The sequence below is a fragment of the Phalaenopsis equestris genome, unplaced genomic scaffold, assembly GCF_001263595.1.
Source record: "Phalaenopsis equestris unplaced genomic scaffold, ASM126359v1 Scaffold000789, whole genome shotgun sequence".
NCBI lineage: Eukaryota > Viridiplantae > Streptophyta > Magnoliopsida > Asparagales > Orchidaceae > Phalaenopsis > Phalaenopsis equestris.
This window is the reverse complement of record NW_018165229.1, coordinates 579,732-599,526: the sequence shown is the minus strand read 5'-3', so window position 1 is coordinate 599,526 and position 19,795 is coordinate 579,732. Positions and strand designations below refer to the sequence as shown.

General features: G+C 32.5%; 1 protein-coding gene across 5 annotated transcripts in view; it reads left to right on the top strand.

Moving 5' to 3' along the window:
• The first annotated feature begins 2,068 nt into the window (after positions 1–2,068).
• Positions 2,069–19,795, top strand: part of LOC110031231 (probable mitochondrial intermediate peptidase, mitochondrial) — a 93,538-nt gene continuing 75,811 nt past the window's right edge. For 2 of the 5 annotated variants that reach the window (XM_020734334.1, XM_020734337.1), the window contains exons 1-6: positions 2,069–2,323; positions 2,408–2,489; positions 2,567–2,619; positions 3,112–3,166; positions 12,084–12,222; positions 12,310–12,364. In XM_020734334.1, coding sequence (XP_020589993.1) covers positions 2,139–2,323; positions 2,408–2,489; positions 2,567–2,619; positions 3,112–3,166; positions 12,084–12,222; positions 12,310–12,364 — 569 coding nt within the window. In that variant the 5' untranslated portion in view covers positions 2,069–2,138. Of the gene's footprint in view, positions 2,324–2,394; positions 2,490–2,566; positions 2,620–3,111; positions 3,167–7,454; positions 7,479–12,083; positions 12,223–12,309; positions 12,365–19,795 lie in introns of those variants that run through there. The other 3 variants (XM_020734336.1, XM_020734339.1, XM_020734338.1) reach the window with 3 other exon arrangements.

The window sequence follows — 19,795 nt, the reverse complement described above, 5'->3', positions numbered from 1 at the left end:
AAAGTTTATAAGGTATATATATATATATATATAATGATTTCATAAGTTTTTATTTATTTCTTTAACAGGAAGAGTGATTGTTTGGTTCATTTATAAGAAAAAAATAGTAGGAAGACAAATTATGACTATAATAAAACCAAAAGTTTATGAGAAGATTACATCAATACCAAAAAAATAACTCCAAAATACCACTAAAATATCATATAAATACCTCTTGAATATTACATAAATATCACTAGAATATCACCATAATACCACAATAATACTATTATAATAACACAACAATATCACAACAATACCACAATAATATCATAACAATACCACAAGAATTCCAATTGAATACCACATAAACAACACTTGAATATTATCTGAATAACACCATAATACCATCATAATACCACAATAATTTCAATATAATACCACAACAAAATCATAATAATACCACCAGAATGTCACAAGAATATCCCCAGATTACCACCATAATACCACAATAAGATACCAAAATATCAGCAGAATACCACCAGAATATCAGAATAAGACACCTGAATATTATGATGGTATTCTTGTGGTATTTTGGTTGTATTATTTTGCTATTATTATGATATTATGGTGGTATTCATGTGATGTTCACGTGATATTATGGTGGTATTATGATTATATTATTATGGTATTTTTGTGAAATTTTGGTGATATTCTAGTGGTATTTTATTGGTATTATTGTTGTATTTTAGTGTTATACTTGTGGCATTCTGGTGGTTTATTGATGATATTTAGGTGGTATTCATGTAATATTCTGGTAGTATTTTGGTAATACTATCGTGGCACTTTTATGGAGTTTTGATGACATTATGATGATATTCTGGTGGCATTGTGATACTCTTGAGAAATTTTTCTGGTATGCTTCTGATATTTTAGTGGTATTGTGGTGATATTCTGGTGGTATTCCAGATATTTTTTGGTAGTTTTTTTTTTGTATTCTGGTGATGATCTTGTGATATTCAAATTATAAAGTGATGCCCATTATTTGATAGAATGATGGTGTTGCGATTTTTTTTTTTGTAATAATGTAGCATTTGTATTTTAGTTGTATTATGTCATGGGTGGTATTTAAGTTTCTACAGTTAGTTGTAATCTTTTTGAAATATGATGATGCTGTGAATGTCTTATGGTGTTATTATGGTTATCTTAAGGTGGAATTGAGGTTGTAGTGTGTTAATATTAAAACTGTATTATTGTGCTAAAATGATGACATTATGGTGCTTCATGATGATATCGAGGGGTACTTACAAATATTTTTAATATTGAGAAAATAATGATGTTTTCTATTTTTCAAATACATTCAACAGGTAAACTGCCCAAAATAAAATCTATTGCTTTAAAATTATAAAGTCAGTAATACATATAACTGTAATGAGATATTTGCAAATGTTGCATTGAACAAATAAAACAAACAAAGTTTTATATTGAACATATGAGTCCGGAAAAAATTATTGGATCAATCGAAGTTTTACATTAAACAAATAACGATAAATGAAGAATTATACTTCACGGTTACAGAAAAGATAGATACTTGAAAATCAAATAAAATCGACTTATTTTCTTTGTTTACCTCCATGGTTTCTTCTTTTTTTCTTTATTTTTCATTCGTTGGATCTGTTATAGCTAATGTAAAAACTTGAGCATTGTATGTTGAACAACAAATTTAATTAAGAAAATTATACAACCAAAACTAGCTAGAAACATATCGAAACCTTGTTAAGCTTGCTTTTAAATGAGTAGGCGGAGTCCCTGACGGGGTGTCGGTGTCAAAATGCCAGTGACAAAGACTCCAAAATCTCTAACGTGCTTCCAAGTGCAGTGGTGAAGAAGCTAAGAGGTCAGCCGTGCTAAAACAAGCCCAGTGTCAAAAAGCTAAAACAGTTAATGTTTCTTCAGACAAGAGAACCCTAAACCTCAAAATTTAACATGAAAATACTAGCCCGTAAAAAATAAATATGAATAAACAAAGTGCAAAAAATATATTTTTAATATATTTTTTTTAAATGGTGAAAGCCGGACCCACAGCAGGCTTTTTTTCTGGTTTTCTAGAGTTCCTTGCGTGAAACCGTGACGCGAAGATCCTAGCGAGAGGATCTCCGATGGCTTGGGCCGTAAGGATTCGTCGTGCTGCCGCTCCCGACCTTCCTTATCGTGCTCGCGAATTTTTCTCCGGCAATTTTGCCGCTTCAGTCAGTGCGGATAGCGACGAGACTGGTCTCTATGGATTTCAGGTCCTCAAGACAGCCAAGGGTTTTCGGAGGTTTGTGGATGAGGCCATCGAAAGGTAATCTTCCAGTCTAGTACTGTCTCAAAATCTCAAACAGCAATCACATACTTGTTTATTGATTGCTCTAGCATCCTGTCCCAGTGCCGATGATCTCGTATCCCGTATTTCTCAGATGCCACCCTCCGAAGAAGTCATTAAGGCCATGGATGATATATCTAATACTGTACTATTCTCTACTGTCTTGCATTTATAATCTTAGCACTTTGTCTCTCAAAGTGGCCTTAGGATGTTGCTTGGCAGGTATGCTCAGTCATTGACTCTGCGGAGCTCTGCAGGAACACGCATCCGGATAGGTGATCCACTGCATTCTATTAGTTTTATTAGGGTATGCGCATAAATAACGGTAGTTTAGCAAACGGCTGGTTTCAAAAAGTGTTCACCGAAACATAGGCAATTCCACTAGGATTTCTTTTGAAACCTGACAGAACTAGTACGGTTTTTCACAATACCTGGAAGTGAATCATACCAGGATTTTATAAAAACCCTGCTAATAATACAAAAAATTTATAAGAAATGCTAATAGTACTGCCAGGGTTCCAGGAAAACTTTTATAAGTTCAGAGTTAGCTGTCTTTATTTGTGACATAGGATTAACGATGATCCTTGGTTACAAAATTTTGAAACTGTTGTTCTTTTTCACATGAAAGCCTATGAAGAGATTTATACAGATGCCCTTCAATTTTTTTTTTTTTTGAAACTGAGATTTCAATTCAAGTTTTGTCTCAAGCTATAGTTTCATTGCTTCTATTCATTTATTGTTGATGCCCATCAATACTGATGTTTTAGGGAGTTTGTTGAGGAAGCTAACAAGGCATCCATGAGGATTTCAGAGTATTTGCATGTGAGTTACTCTGATTATTGAGTTTTTGCTAATGTATTGCTACACTCTTAACATGGACTATTTTGCTCCATATTTTATTCACATGAGCTTTTAACTAGCGTTGGTTCCTGCGTGTAAGCTTATCAGTAGTGTTGTCTCTAGTTATTTAGTCGTTATGTGATTGTTGATGAACACTAATAGTTTTGGATGGTTACCCTGGCATATGGGACTATTTTATTGTGTAAAAAACCAAACTAAATGAGCATTTATTTATTTATTTTTGTTTTCCTAGGAGCATATGAAATTTATTAAAACCCTTGAATTTGTGATAATGCTTGTTGGACACAAACTCAACACAACCTATGTTATTTTTTACTAATTAAATGACATATAAGTTTTACATTATATACTCTCACTTTCACTCTTTTCCATTATTGCTTACTCTTGTTACACTTCACTTAATGTTTTTTTTTGGCTGTGTGCTTGATTATAATAGAAGAATGTTAAATATTTTTCATATAAATGCAACTAAATATTGGTTATACACACATGTATGTATGGTATACATGTCTATGTATGGTCTTTGAGCCCTCTTCATGAAATGGATGTTTTTTTGTCACATAGTTTTTTTTTTGTTTTGTTAAAAAGGAGAAATCATCAACCGATGTATTTTGTCAAGATGCATCGACGTGTAAGCCTAAAAAGAGAGAAAAACTAATAAAATTAAACAAGAATCATAAAAATTACAAATAATTGTTATGTTGATTTAGTTTATTGTTATAAAGATAAACCGCACATTTAAACATAAAGATTGATATAAAATTGAAGTTTGAAATCTGATTCTAGATAAGAATTCACTTAAACTTTAAATATTCCACAAGGATTATGATCTCTAGTGACCACATCTTTTGCTTTCATCATCTTCAAAATAATCATATTTATTATTATCTAATTCCATCTTTTTGGTAACTTGAAAATGTTCTTAAATTACTATACATTTTTTTTACTTTTTATATCAATTAATATTAGATCCAATATAATTTCAAATAAATGACTAAATTAATGTCATAATCAAATAATCATACTAAAATTATGTTTTGACTTTTTTGAGTCATTTGATCAGATATATTAATTGTAATATAATATAATATAATATAATATAATATAATATAATGTAATATAATTTTTTGCATAGTTTAATTGAAGCACTGCCTTAAACACCTCGAGACTTTAATTTTGTGCTTTATTTTGAGGTGCATTTTGAGGTGTATGCCTCAAATGCCTTTTTAAACAATGGTCAATAATGGAGTATTCAAATGGAAAATCGGGGCAGTAAACTCTAGAACTTTACTCATTGACTCATACATGCTTCATTCATATAAAGTTTACATGAAGTTTTTATCCTAATGAAACCTCAAGATAATTAAGTACATAGATATATATATTTTACAAATCCTTAATTGTGACTATTGGCTTTCATTTATTTAGAACAATTTATTACTCTTGATTTTGAAGATGGGAAAAATTAGCATTTTGCTGAAAGGTGTTGCATTTCCTTAAAAAGAGGGCAATCAAATTTAATTTCTAGTTATTACTGTATTGTAGGTGAATGTGAAGATCCACATAAATGTGCATGTATATGTCTGCATGCTTCAATTTATAAACATATAAAAAATGCCATGTACATAAGAATCTTTAATTACTAACACACAAAAATGTATATATTCCGTTAATATGAAAGTATGACACTTTGTCCATTTTTATTTTTCAATAGGTTTAATTCTCCCAAATCTATATAAATGTTGTTATTCCTCATCTTCTTTATAGAAACTAGAAAAAAGAACCAATAGCTAAGGCTTGCTAAATTTTTCTTAGCAGTTGCTTCCCTAAAACAAAATTGATATCCATGCTACATAAAACTCTACACTTCCCTTTAATATTTTCTTCACCACACGCAATTCACATTTATAATTGCTCTTTCATACTTGTTAAAGTGTCAGTAATGTTATTTTACATAACATAACCTATCACAACATTAGTAAACTATGTTGAAATTCCATGGATTTTGTGGGCTCTGAAAATTCATGCCCTAACTTATCTTGGGAGTTTTATTTGTGTTCTGGGTTAGGTTTTCACAAGTAGATTATATATAGAGATTTTGTACTTATTTTGTGTGGATTTTATAATATGGTTTGGGATTTTTTATTTGCTAATTATCACTTCTGTTGATGACAAAGAATTTTTGATTAAGGTTGATTGCTAGGTTACTAATTGTCTAGTGTATGGTGCAAGCATTTATGATATTGTGTTGAACAAATAATCTTTTTTTAGCTTAGAGTAGAGGGCAAAGAGGATGAAAATGAACCTAGTTAAGATATCATGGTTTTGCTTTCTTGGGTTGTTGTGGACAATGTTCTATTTAGTTAGAGATGTTAGTTGACTCAACATGATCGAATAATTCTTATGAACACATATTGGTTTCATTTTCTAGGGAGTTCTTATGAACTAGGGGTGAATGTTTATCTAAGTGGATGAGTTTAAACTAACCTTGGTTAATTAAAAAATTTGAGCCATATCAAGTGTATTCTATAATTCACTACTCTATGGATTTATTGTAGTACCTCCAACAACAACAACAACAATATCCCACTAACTAGGGTTGGGTACATGAATCCTTTTTCCCCATTGCGTCCTGTTGAGTGTCATATTTTCATTTATTGTAATGCCTAAAATGACAAAAAATGGTAAAATAAAAATTGAATTTAAAGCCAATAAAGGTAAGATGGTAGAGCTTAATGAATTAAAAAAACAATGCAAGCCATTTTGGTTACTGGTTGAGAGTTTTGTCTTTCAACTAAGAGGTCTTGAGTTCAAGTTCTTGCATATATGAGGTGTGTGCGCTTGCATGTGTGTGTAAGAAAAAAAACATGAAATTTCATTGATCGTATTTGCATATTACAGTTTATGCATTCATTACCTAACGTGAATATATGCTTGTTAACAATCAACACCAAAAATACAACACAACATGTGCTATTTAATATTTTGTACTTAATGATATATTTTTACAAAAATATTATAAATTTTAAAGAACTTGTATGCATATATATATCAATTAAACTTTGCAAACATGATGAAAAATATGTTAAATATGATGAAAATTTAAATGAAAATACACAAGTCGATATATTTATATTCAATTGCATATATTAGACCTATTAGATATTTGCTTCTTATTTTCAAACATAAATATCACACCAAAATTTTTCGATTTCTCGCTGGACATATTTTGATTTTTCCCCACCTCTAAACTTGAATCTTTTATACACAACTTGACGAATTCAATAAATTTATCAATCTGTAACTAGCTCATATTCATCAATTATACTCAAATTTTCATAAGATAATAATACTTGCCTCAAAACCTTCTCTCAACTTAAAATCTTTCATGAGGCTATGGTGCTCCGCATTTTTTTTCTTAAATTTGTTAAGCTCTACCTTCTTATCTTTATTGGCTTTGCATGCTTATCTATAAAGAACTGGAATTTAAATTTACTTATATGCGGGGTGTGTGCATATCGGATTTTATTGCCTTTGGATGCTTATATTTAGAGAATTGGAATTTAATTTCACTTTATTTTATCTTCATAGCATTCTTTGATGTTACTTTGAGCATTTAAAGCATTCATTGGAGCATATGTAGAAAAACTGCTTTTAGTGATTTGACTTACGTTGCATATTTTTTTTGGAATGATTGCACATATCATGAAATACAGCAGTGAACCACTTCTCTCCCCTAGAAACCTTTTGTTTGTGGGAATGTTGTTCACAGGTTCGTAATTTTGCTTGAGATGTGCATTGGTCACTTTTAATGATTGACTTATATGTTGTTTAGGGCACTTGTATGCTTGTGACAACATTGGATTAGGGTATTTGGTTTTGTTTGGAAGGATTCTTATTCATGTGCACCCATAGCCATTTGAAAGGTAAAAGACATGTTGGGTTGGTCATTCACGTAAATTTATTATTGTTATTATGTGCATGTAATAGCATTTTGAATTCATTATCGGTCAAATTTTGTCTGCATGCTTGTTTCAATTCGCATATTTGGTTGCGATTATTAGAGGCCTTAATGCATGTCAAGTGTTTAAGTTATTGCATATAATGTGTATTTGGCTGATGAAATCATTCTTTTCTTATAAATAGGAATGCTACTTTGCTCATTTGCATTCCAAGTATAATTTGCCGAGTGTTTCTCAAAGATTTTGAGCATTTATGATTGTTTGTGTAAGCAGTGAATTTCTGTGCTTGCAGGCGAGATTTCATGTTTATTGTAAGTTCCCTTAGTTTTAGTTTTATGTTCAATTTCTTTTTCTGTTTTGTGTTCAATTTCTTTTTTAGTTATGTTTTTATTTTATTTTATTTTTACACGACTTGCATGTTATTTTGGGTGTTTGTTTAATGTCATTATATATCTATATATATATATATATATATATATAATTCATATTTGCAGTCCTAAAATCTATTTGAGCACATTTCATTTTAAGTCCCATCTCTCTAGAAATTTGGTAGCCACCTAGCATCTCCTCTATATAGAAAGCTTCTTAGGGAGTGTTAGGCCCGCCTACTACAGAATTTTATATGTGTTGTTTGAGATATTATGGCCGAGTCTTTTACTTCTACAATGCTAAGAAAAATGCATATTTGTATTCCTTTACTTATAAAAAGATTTGTATATGAATTTTTTTACAACATCAGAGAACACACATATTGGTAATTATTTTGAAAATGTTGGTCTTCAATTGCCACCACATCAATAAAGATACACATGAGTTTTGTCCTCACTATGCCAAGAAAGATATATATGAGTATTCACTTGTAGGAGAAAGATTGTACAATCAATGTAATATTTCTTAGCCACATTAGGACAACGTCAATGAGTGCATAGATACTGCTTTGATTGGCTTGCTTTTGAACAATTCTCACATGCACGGTGTGTCGGTGATGAGGCGGTGAGGCCACAACTTTTCTTTTCCTTCTTTCTTGTTTATTCTTCTCTTCTTTATTCTTCTTTATTTATTTATTTATTTATTTTATTATCTTTTTTCTAAACTTTTTTTTCTGAGGGTGGAATGAGAGAGAGAGAGAGAGAGAGAGAGAGAGAGAGAGAGAGAGAGAGAGAGAGAGAGAGAGAGAGGTGGGATGATGAGAAGAAGAGAACAAGAGGGGGGTTGATAGTAGTTGGCTTAGCAAAATTTTGGCTAAATATGTAGGTCTCCGTACTCCTCTTCTCCTACATTGCCTTTGTTACCATCAATGCCTTCTTACACAAGCTCTCATGCACAATCTCCTCTCCTCCATGCAGCGCTGATCTTGTCGTTGCTTTCTCTTGCGAGAACCCCATATGGTTTCTTGGCTTACACATGCAACCTGCTCTGTTGACATTTCCCCAGCAAGCTCACCATGCAACTTCTTCACACACCGGTGGTTTGATTGAGGTCTTCTCCATTGAGTTGCATCACTTTTTCCTTGTTTCTTCTTTGCCAAAGGTTTTGGGATTGGGGGAGGAGCGCTTAGGGAGAAGACAAGAGAGATGGGAAGCCAAGAGAGTATGTGGGATGCAGGGATTGGGCAGGGTTACGGGCTCCATGTTAAGAAGTGGGGTTTGCGTAATTATGGCAATGTGGGAGATGAGATGGGAGCGTGGCTGGCAGGTAACAATTGTAAGGTTATTATTATTATTTTTTCTATAAGGTCAATATATCTTATGATGGAGTGTATGAGGGAGGATTACCATTAACACAACTAAAATGATTCACGTTCGTAGCTTGGATCTGGCCCATGTTCCAGGTGCTTTACAAATAAAATACATTCATTCAATCATTAGTGAATAATATTTCAATAACAACCCATGATCCTTTATTTATGGCAATAACATTACATGGATAAGACTAATATTTAAATGCAAAACTAATTCTAATAATTGTTCAAATATAAACTTAATATTATCCTAAGGAAGATTAAAAAAAAAAAACCTAGTAAATTAGATCAAGTTAAAATAAGCGATGTAGGGCCAAAATAGAAATGGGTTTTAAGTATCTTGAAAATGGGTTCAAATCAATTATTTTATTCCTTAGTTTGGATTGTGATAATTAACTTACGACCAATTGAGCTGTTGTGAGATGATTTGACCTTTTTAGTGTCCTGTACCACATCAACACTCTAGGGGTGCAACTAACTGAATTACCCTTTAGGCTGAGATGAGTTTGATTTGGATTATATTTATGCTTGGGTTAACTTTAGGTTGGGTTATGTGTATCCAATGACTGATTTTGAGCTAGTCTGACTAAAGGACATTATATTTAGGCTGGTTTATTTTATTTTTGTAAAACTTAAATTGGCTTGAATTAGTCCAATTTAGCTTAAATTTACCTGTGGTAGTTATGGGTTATGGCTTAAGCTTACATCTGGTATACCAATCACTTTGGATTTTAGGCTTTGTTAGGTTAATTAAGTTATTTGGTCCAACGGAGTAGGTTGAACCTAAGCCAAATTGAACGAGGATTTAATTGGCAGTGCTTTGCATTATTTAGCGTAAGTTGACTTTGGCTTGCTTGGGGCCCGTTTGGGGCAGCTTAAAAGTGCGGGCGGCCTTTTGAAAACGCCGCCTTGCTGTTTGGTTAGCACTTATTGACAGTTTATATAAAACTGTGTTTTTAATTTTGTAAAAGATGCGGACCGCGGGAAGGGAGACATATTGACTTCCGTGACCCTGCCCTCATACGATTCCCGTGGCCCTGCCCTCCCTCGCATCAGCCATTACTCCTTCACAAGACTCGATCCCTAAGCGGTCCTAGGAGGAGATCCGGTGTGTTTTGCCTTCTCTTCTCTGGCATCTTCACTTCTGCATCTCCTTCGACATTTCTCTCAATAGGTATAATTATTTCTTCTTCGCATGTTTCATCTTCCATCATCGTCTTTTGCTGTGGTTCGAGAAATCGGTTTGAGCTTTTGTTTTTCTCTCAACAGGTAGATCCTGTGTGCTTCTCTTCTCCCATTTCACGATCGAAGTCGCATTTGGCATTTCCTTTTTCACCATTTCTTTCAATAGGTATACCTATTCCTTAGCATGTCTCATCTTTCTTCTTCATTTGCAACCGTTCGTGAAATCCGTTTAGATTTTTTTTTTCCGGTGGATCCGTTTGTGAAATCATGTTAGATCTATTTTTTTTTTGTTTTTTCTAGTGGATCCGTTCATGAAATCCGGTTAGTTCTATTTATTATTTTTTTTGTTCCGGTAGATCTGTTCATTTAAAGATAAAAAAATGTGATTGATGATGTTTTTTCTTTGCTTTGTGGTTGCGAAAAATGATGTTTCATAGATATCTCGAATATGATGGGCTCGTTTTTAGGGACAAATGAATGAAATCAAAATTATTATTTTCGGAACCGTTATGTCCACCTATATGCAGCTATTTTTGGAGATAACAAGGCCCGGAAGACTGCAAATTCTCCAGGTGGGCCGACAGTGCAACTGTTTCTACGATATCCCAATTGGACACAACTGCTAGAAGTTCGATAATACCACAACGAGAGACCACCACATATGGTTCGAGTTATTCCGTTTCTACGGCATCCCAGTCGAACAAGTTTGCTTGGGGTTTTGAGGTATCAGAACCAGACAACATTCGTCGTGATGTGCTTTTAGATGTGCTTTTACATTTTAAAGGCTTTTACATTTTAAAGTCAGTATTGTCATATTTTTCCTTGTAATTTTAACATGTTATTTTTTTTAGGGTCATATTATAATTTATATTAGTGTGTGAATGTGTACTTCACTTTCTTATGTGTCACTGTGCTTATTTGATGTAATCAGAACTTTTTGAGTTATATAAATATTATTCAACTCTTTTGCATTTTTATGTTTTGACATTTGAGAAAATAATAAATTATACTACACAGATTATTAATTTAACTAAAAAAATTTACAAATAAGCTGTTTACAAAAAACACAAACCAAAAAGCTAAACAACTTATTCAGAATAGAGACATATTGATCATTTTTCCAGAATAAGCTGTTTTCCATACACACAAACCAAACAACCAAATAGTTTATCCGGATCAGATGCTCATCAACAGATTATCAGAATCAGTTGCTTATCAGACTATCAGCAGAAGCTGGATAAGCTGCAGCAGCCCCAAACAGACCCTTAGATTGACATATCAGTGATGTTCTCCAAGTTAGGCTATTTATTCCAGTCTAGATCCATTAGGATCAAATCATTGCTAGCAGACTTAAAGAATTTCATTTGGGCTAACTTTGAGCTAGGATAATTCAGATAGGTCAGGGTACCATAGAGGATCAATTTTGTCTAATGGGGCCAAGCTTTAAGTCTTATTTAAGGTTAGGGAGTCTAGTGGATCTTAAGGGCTGAACTAACTATCGTTTAATTAAAATTAAGAAACTCTTATTGAGTCAATATTGACAAGGTTTTTTGTTTGGTCAAAGTTGGTGCTTCACAATGAGTTTTGAATATTTTTTATGTTTAGTGGACTTGAGGTGAGTTTGCTGGGGCTAAAGGCACCATGCTGAGTCTAGGGTCCTTTATTATTAAGTTTGACCCTGAGTTGGGCTTTCACCTATTGCTAGAAATTCAATATTTTGATGTTGTACAAGTTCAATAAGGACTCCTGGGTTGTTTATAAAAGTAAGTTGAACTAATGACCTTGTTTGTAGAAGTTTGGAAAACTTATGGATGCTTTCACTCTCATTTAAAACTTTTGTCATTTTTACAACAGGATGAAGTACTGGGGGTTTTGTACATTTTCCTAATTTCAGCTCCTTGCTAAAGCTCCATTATTTAATTTCAAAAGTTTTCATGCTAACTAGGCCAGCTCTATTAAAAAGTTTTGTGGTCTTGACATGGCTCTTCAGTTTCTGAACACAAATCATACTTTATACAATGCCGTCTTAATTGCTGAGCAAGTAGGATCAATACAATCAGAAGAAGCTAGAAGGGCAGCCCATAGCCTAAGAGTTGACTTTGAAAAGGGTGGCATTCATCTTCCTAGTGGTATAGATTCATCAACAACTTTAATGAATTGCTTGTCTGCTTATATGGTGCGTTCTGTTTTACTGATTCTTGCCTTGATTGTGACAGATAAGTTGGAACGAGTTAACCAATTAAACGCACAGATTGCTCAGCTGAGTAGACAGTGCGTTCAAACTTTCAACGATCTCTAACATGCTGTGTAATTTTATTGCTGCGAGCCTTGCATTTTGCATTCTTGTTGCATAACTTATATGGATATGATTGCCTCTGCACCAGCAGTTCTTTTAAGTTCCCGGAAATGTGTTTCATATCATACGAGCTGATCTAATTTCAATGTTTTTATTTATTTTACATAAAATAATTCATGTCATACTTTTCTGATGAACTTAAACCATGATCTTAACAGAGCAAAAACTCATGATAAAAAATTTTCTTCCCATCCATACGTTATACTGTTCATTTGAGAGCTTTGAAATATTTTTGATTTATCTATGTCGCTATTACATAGGTAGATGGTGCAGGATTGTTTAATTAACTTCTAGTTTTCCGCTTATAAAATATAAGCTAGACATTAGAAGGTTTTAATTTATGTTTGAAGGTAAGGTTCATATCACCCGTTTGTCTTTCAACCTTTTTTCCCCTTCTCTATAAAAATTAGTTATGATTATTTAATGAGTTAGTCGTGAATATATTAATTATGTGTGCTAGTCGTGAATATATTAAATCATAAAAATGAGCACCTTTGATTCGCTCAGTTATGTTACTATTAATACATGAAATTTGAAATGAAAAGTTTGTATCAAAAAATAACAAGATACTTCCACATGACGTCAAGTATATTAAATTTTTCTGACTTTATCAATTCTGTAGTATGATATTTCATTTTAGCTTTACAATATGTCATGTTTAGTCACCTAGTTTGTTGATCATCATATAACTTAGTCTGAAGGCTATTGAAACTTGTGATTATCTAGTTCATTATTATCATGATATTTTATTGTTTAGTTTAATGGAGCCCAGATGAAACTCATCATTGTCCCTATTGAACTAGCTTGACGACCATTTTGCCTCTAAAGGAGAGACTTTTACTTCAAGGGCCCTTTTGCCCTACCAGTGTAAGTACATAATTTATCACTGCTAATTTTTTCACCATAACATGACATTTCTTAATCCCCAAACTTTTCATAATTAATTATTTTAATAAATATATAGTTCATGTTCAAAATATATTAACTAATCGCATATGTAATAAATAATTTATAAATACGAAATGTTTTTTTTTTAAACAATGTTGCTAATTAAGAAATTCTTTTTATGATAAAAACGTACGCACTTGCAAACCCGTATCTGCCAAACTTTTATGTAAATCCTTTTTCATGAAACAAAAAGCTATAATTATGCATCTTACAATAGAAATATTTTATACTATGCATTTCAAACATTAATCTATTATATATATAAATTTATGAACAAAAGATTGAAAAGTTTAGTTTTTGTTATTAAAATTCGTAAATCTTATCCACTGGAAGAATAGAATACAATTAAATGATTTTTTGATGAATTTCTAGAACGTTGAGTTTTTGGGTCTAATTAATTTGAATATTTTTGCAATTATTCTTTTTAAAAATGTTGTATTGCACGACAGAAATAGAAATGCAAGCAGAAGTTAAATTCTAATAATAGTGAGATTCATAATAGAATAAATGAGAAGTCTAGAACTAATTATTTACAGGATGTTATCAAGTTGATATCTCAAGTAGTGGATAAGATAACTGCTATTGATAAATTTTCTACAAGCAGTGTGCTAAGATTTGAATTTGGTATGGAAGTTTATCAACATTTGAGGATTTTGCAGACATGCAAGCCACCTATATTTAATAGAGCTAGGGACCCTATAGTTACTGAAGATTGAAATGATTTTAAAATATATGATTTGTCTAGAGAATAAAAGTAAATAAATAATTTAAATTACCTGAAGCTTTTCTACTTAGTGCATTTGCCACCACATTTGCCTTCCCTGGATCATACTTAATATCTAAATCATAAACTTTAATAAATTCTAGCCATCTCCGCTGCCTCAAGTTCAACTCTTTATGAGTGAAATTATATTTCAAACTCTGGTGGTCAGTTAAACTTCACATCTAACTCCGTAGAGATTATGCCTCAATTTCTTGAGTACAAATACAAGATTAACATGCTCCGAGTCATGCCTGAGATGGTTCCTTTCATGATTTTTCAATTGCTGCGACGTATATGCAATGACTCTACTATGCTGCATAAGTACACAACCCAAACCCCTCAAAGTTGTATCGCTGTAAATCTGAAATCCATCATAGCATGACGAAATGACTAATACTGGAACATACATTAAACAAGTCTTCAGCTTCTGAAAGGCCTCTTTACAACGATTTTACTATTCAAACTTCATCGCCTTCTGAGTTAACATTGATAGTGGCATAACAATTTGTGAAAATCCTTCAACAAATCTCCTATAATAACCAACCAAATCTAGAAACCTCATGACCTTATTGATAGTAGTAGGTTTGGCGAATTTGAAATTGCCTTCACCTTGTTCTGATCCACAGATATGCCATCTCCACTGATAATGTGCCCAAGAAAATCCACACTTTTAAGCCAAAATTCACATTTAGAGAATTTGACATAGTGTATTCTTCTTCAAAACTTGTAACATAACATGTAAATGATCTGCATGACTGACTTCATCCTTTGAATACAATAGAATATCATCTATAAAGACGATCACAAAGACATCCAAAAATTGCCTAAAAACCCTGTTCATCAATTCCATGAAACTGCTAGAGGATTTTTCAGTCCAAATGACATCACCATGAATTCATAGTGCCCATATCTAGTCCCGAAAGTGGTCTTCTCTATTTCTTCTTCTCTGATCCTCAGCTGGTGATAATTTGACCTCAGATCAATCTTTGAAATACAAATGCCCCTGCCAACTGATCAAATAAATCGTCAATCATCGGCAGTGGATATTTATTTTTAACAGTGAGCTAATTCAACTCCTTGTAATTAATACACATCTTGAAACTCCCATTCTTCTTCTTCACAAATAACATTAGGGCTCCCCAAGGTGAGGTGCTAGGCCTGATGAATCCCTTAGCTAGTAACTCCTGTAGTTGGTTCTTCAATTTCTGCAACTTCTTAATTGCCATTATGTAGGGTGCCTTGGATACAGGCTCAGAACATGGTAAGAGCTCAATACTGAAATCAATCTCTCCCACTAGTGGTAGCACTACTAAATCATCAAGAAAAACCTCTGGATATTCTCTTACTGCTGGAATATCATCCAAAGACTTTAATTCCTTAGAAGTATCTGCCACTTGAACAAGAAAATCATGACTTCCATGATTCAACAATTTGCAAGTTTTCATGCAGTTAATTATCTTAAACGCCAGTCCTCTGTCGCCAGAAAATTTAACTCCGCCTCCTCATGTACATTTGTTCTAATGGTCTTCTTATTGCAATCAATAGTGAAAAAATTTTTAGACATCCAATTCATGCTTAAAATCACATTGAATTCCATCAAGTGCAACACAATAAGTTGGGCATTAAAATTTTTTCCACCAATCATAACCTCCACCTCACATGATTGATCAACATCCAGAAAAACGCTGTTTGACATTTTAACTTATAGTATCATAGGCCTTAAAATAGCATTCAATTGCATCATATTAGCGGTTTATCAACAATAAAAGAATGTGATGCTCTCAAATCAAATAATACTCTTATCAGACTACTCTGAAGATATATGATACCTACTATTAAAATCATTGCATTAAACATTTAAAGTCGACTTATTAATATATTTAAACCCTTACTTATTTTATGACAAGAATCTTAAGATGCTTAAAGTGTATTGGGTTGAAAATTTTAAAAGTAAAACATACCTGTGATGACGTCAACGGAGTCCTTAGCTTCTTGCTATGATATTGCATATACTTTAGGTTGAACATTCTGTTGAGTCTGATTTGTATTTGACACTGAACCTGATGATGCAGCTACCCTCGATCTACCATAACTCCTCTGAGGTGGTGCAACACTGCTCCTGGAATTTGCTGGGGCCCTCTGACCCAATTTGGGGCAATTTTTTGCCATTTGTGGTTGGTGGCACCAAAAGTAAGTGTTTGATCCTCACAGATGCTTGCCCTTGTGAGACCTTCCACACTTGTCACACTTCTTCACTTCAAACTGAGTGTCAATTATGCTGGATTTAGCCTTCTTTGCACTTACACTATCTGACTGAATGGACTGTCTATGAGAGCCCCGAGGAAACCTATCTCTTTGAATTTCTTCTTTTCTGATTGTCGCTCCTCCTCTGAGTAGCCTCCAGATCCAACTCATTCACTAAAATTGAGTAATCATTGATTCCAAGAGGAATCAATGACTGTCTAATCACATCTCTGAGGCCAAACAAAAATCAGTGACACTTCTCTGTATTAGGAATCAATTGGGATGCATACCTTGAGAGCATGATGAATTTAGCTTCATACTGTATAATTGAGCGATCAACCTGTACCAACTTGATAAACTGTCCTGCATCTATCTTCTTACAGACAGTGGTACAAACTAATCTCTAAAGGTGCTCACGAACTCACCACATTGAATCATGTGACTGGTCCACTCCTAAATTTCTCTTGCAGCTTTCCACTCCATTATCTTTATGTTTCTCTCTCTAATGCAAATGTGGCCACTGTAAACATCCTCTTTGGAGGACAAGATCATATATCTAGGATCTTCTCCACTCTCAACAATCAGTTTTCAGCATCTACCGGACCTCCTCCAGAAAAGAAAGGTGGTCTCGTATCCTGAAATAATTTTAGGTACATATCCATCTGACCTTCTCCACTGAAACTGGCCTGAGTCTGAGAGTTCTTAATAAGCCGCATTACTGCAGTTATCATCTTAATAAATGTGTCTGCATTTACAGTAATCTGCGGTGGTGCACCAACTTCTACAAGATCATTTGTAGCTTCACCCCCCTGATTTTCCATATTTCTGAAATAACATAAAAAATTACTCTTTCATTCATATCACTTATAAATTAATTTAATCATCCTAATGACTCTTTTAGATAATGATCACACCTAATTGACTTGATACCACTTTTTTCACGACCCGACCTGGTGTTTAGAATTAACTAAGGCGGAATATCGGTCAAACGATTAACATCTAACTATTCATATTTTGAAAGTTTCGATACATATGAAAGAGTCACTGATCCCCAAAGTGTAATGAAATCTAAAACATCTAGAAACAATAAAATGCAAACAGAACATCTCAAGCCAATACAAAATTGTATATCAATATTTGAAAGAAACACTAAAGAGAAACTATCGTCATAACAAATATACTTCGCAGTAGCTATCCTCCTCTCATAAATAAAGACTCTTCTATCAGACATATTTTTCTAAAACTTTCCTTCGCCTGAGAGAAAATATTAACTTCAACCGTAAGTTTGATTTAGTGAGTAATTATAATATAATATGCATTAAATTTCTTATGCTATACTATGCATTAAATTTCTTATGCTATACTATGCATGAATGTCCAAAATTATTCTTTCCCGTTTCACTTTAAGTATTTACCAATTTAGTTTCTTTAATAGTCATCACAACATTAACGTCATACCCAAATGTATCATAAAAAAATATGTTCGAAGGCACCCTCAAAATGTATTCAAAGACACCCTTAAAAATTTACCCGAAGGCACCCTTAAATTGCATCTGAAGACGCACCTTTAACATTTCCTTTAACTTACATGAGTACATTGCATTCCCTGCTAGTACTATCTGGTGGTAATCCTATATGACTTAAACATTTAACTTTTATTTCATTTCATTTAAATTGCCTTCTTTTAAAGAAATTAAGCATTCTTTTTCTTTTTCCCCTTTTTATTGCCTTTCATTTTTAAGCTACAACATAAATACGAACATAAAATAATTGTCTAATGCATTAAAGAAATTCTTTATTTAATAAATTTTAAATTTTATACATTTAAGAAAAAAATTACTCATCTTGCTTTCAAAAAGATTTCTGAAATACTTCTCTACTAACCTCTTGCAAGAACAAAATGGAGGTTACCTTCTTCCTCCGCTTCATGCATGAGTATCTTGCCGAGCAACTCGATTTCTTTCTTCCTTCTCACTTCGATTGGTTAAGGCTCGACAGTTCTCTCTCACTGTCTCTCACGCTCGTTCTCACTAGATGTGGTCAAATGATAAGTAGTTGCGCGATCTAATTCTCGCGAAAAGGTGTCTTTCCTAACAAACACTTAATTTTTAATTTTTAATTTTATTATTATTATTATTATTATTATTATTATTATTATTATTATTATTATTATTATTATTATTATTATTATTATTATTATTATTATTATTATTATTATTATTATTATTTGTTATTACAAATCCAATCCCTGTTGTAATCCTACTGAAATAGGAAAATATTTGGTCAATCCTTATGTTCAAACACCAGTAACAACTCTAGCATACTCATCCTTAATGACTTGAATATAATTCATGTCAACACTTTTCTTCTTAGAACTCTCCAAAGAATTTCTCTTGGAATCTTATCGTAAGCATTTTCTAAATTATGAAAATCATGTGGATCCTCCTTATTCTCTCTACCCTTCTCCATCAAACCTCTTAGTAAATGTATAGCTTCCATTTTAGATCTGCTTGACATAGATCCTAATTGATTGTGAAATCTTTTTAGCACGTCTTATCCTCCGTTCAATTACCCTATTCCATAATTTTAAAGCATGAGACATCAACTTAATTCGTCTATAATTTGCACACTTTTGTGCATCTCCTTGATTCTTATTAATGAGGACCAAAATACTCTTCATCCACTCCTCAAACATTTTTTTAGTTTTTAAAATAATATTAAAGAGATTAGTAAGCCAGGAAATTCATAAATCTCCTAAATATTTTCACATTTCAATTGGGTTATTCCCAGGTTTTACTGATTTTCCACTCTTGATTTTATTTAAAACCTCTTCATTTTTTTTTTGATAATGTAATGGTAATGATAAAATATTTTATTATTATTAACGATATTGAGTTAAATCTTTACTTTTCTTTTCTTTTTGTTTATTATAAAGATAACTAAAAGTAAAATTTTAACGTTACAAATTGCTCTCTTAGACTCCTTACGAGTCACTTTATATTTTTCTTAATTTTTTAAGCTTTTACATTTAAACAAATTTTTATAGCATAATTTCTCATATTTTATCTTTTCTTGCACATTATTATTCCACCATCTTTTTTTGTTTATAGAAACATTTTTTTTTGATTCTCCAAGTACATCTTTTGTTTTTTGTTTAATAGTGCTTGTTACTGTGTCCCACATAGAATTTGCTTCTTGGTGAACATGTCAAATTTTGAAAACTTGTAGTTTACTCTTGAAAATAATTTTATTTGTCTTTTAGGTGCCTCCTAATTCTATGACGATGAGTTCTAGAATTCTCACTTTGAAGGACCCTACAATTTTTATATTTTCGATAATCTTTGCTTCTCATAAGAAAATAATCAATTTGTGTTTATTAGATCCATTCTTA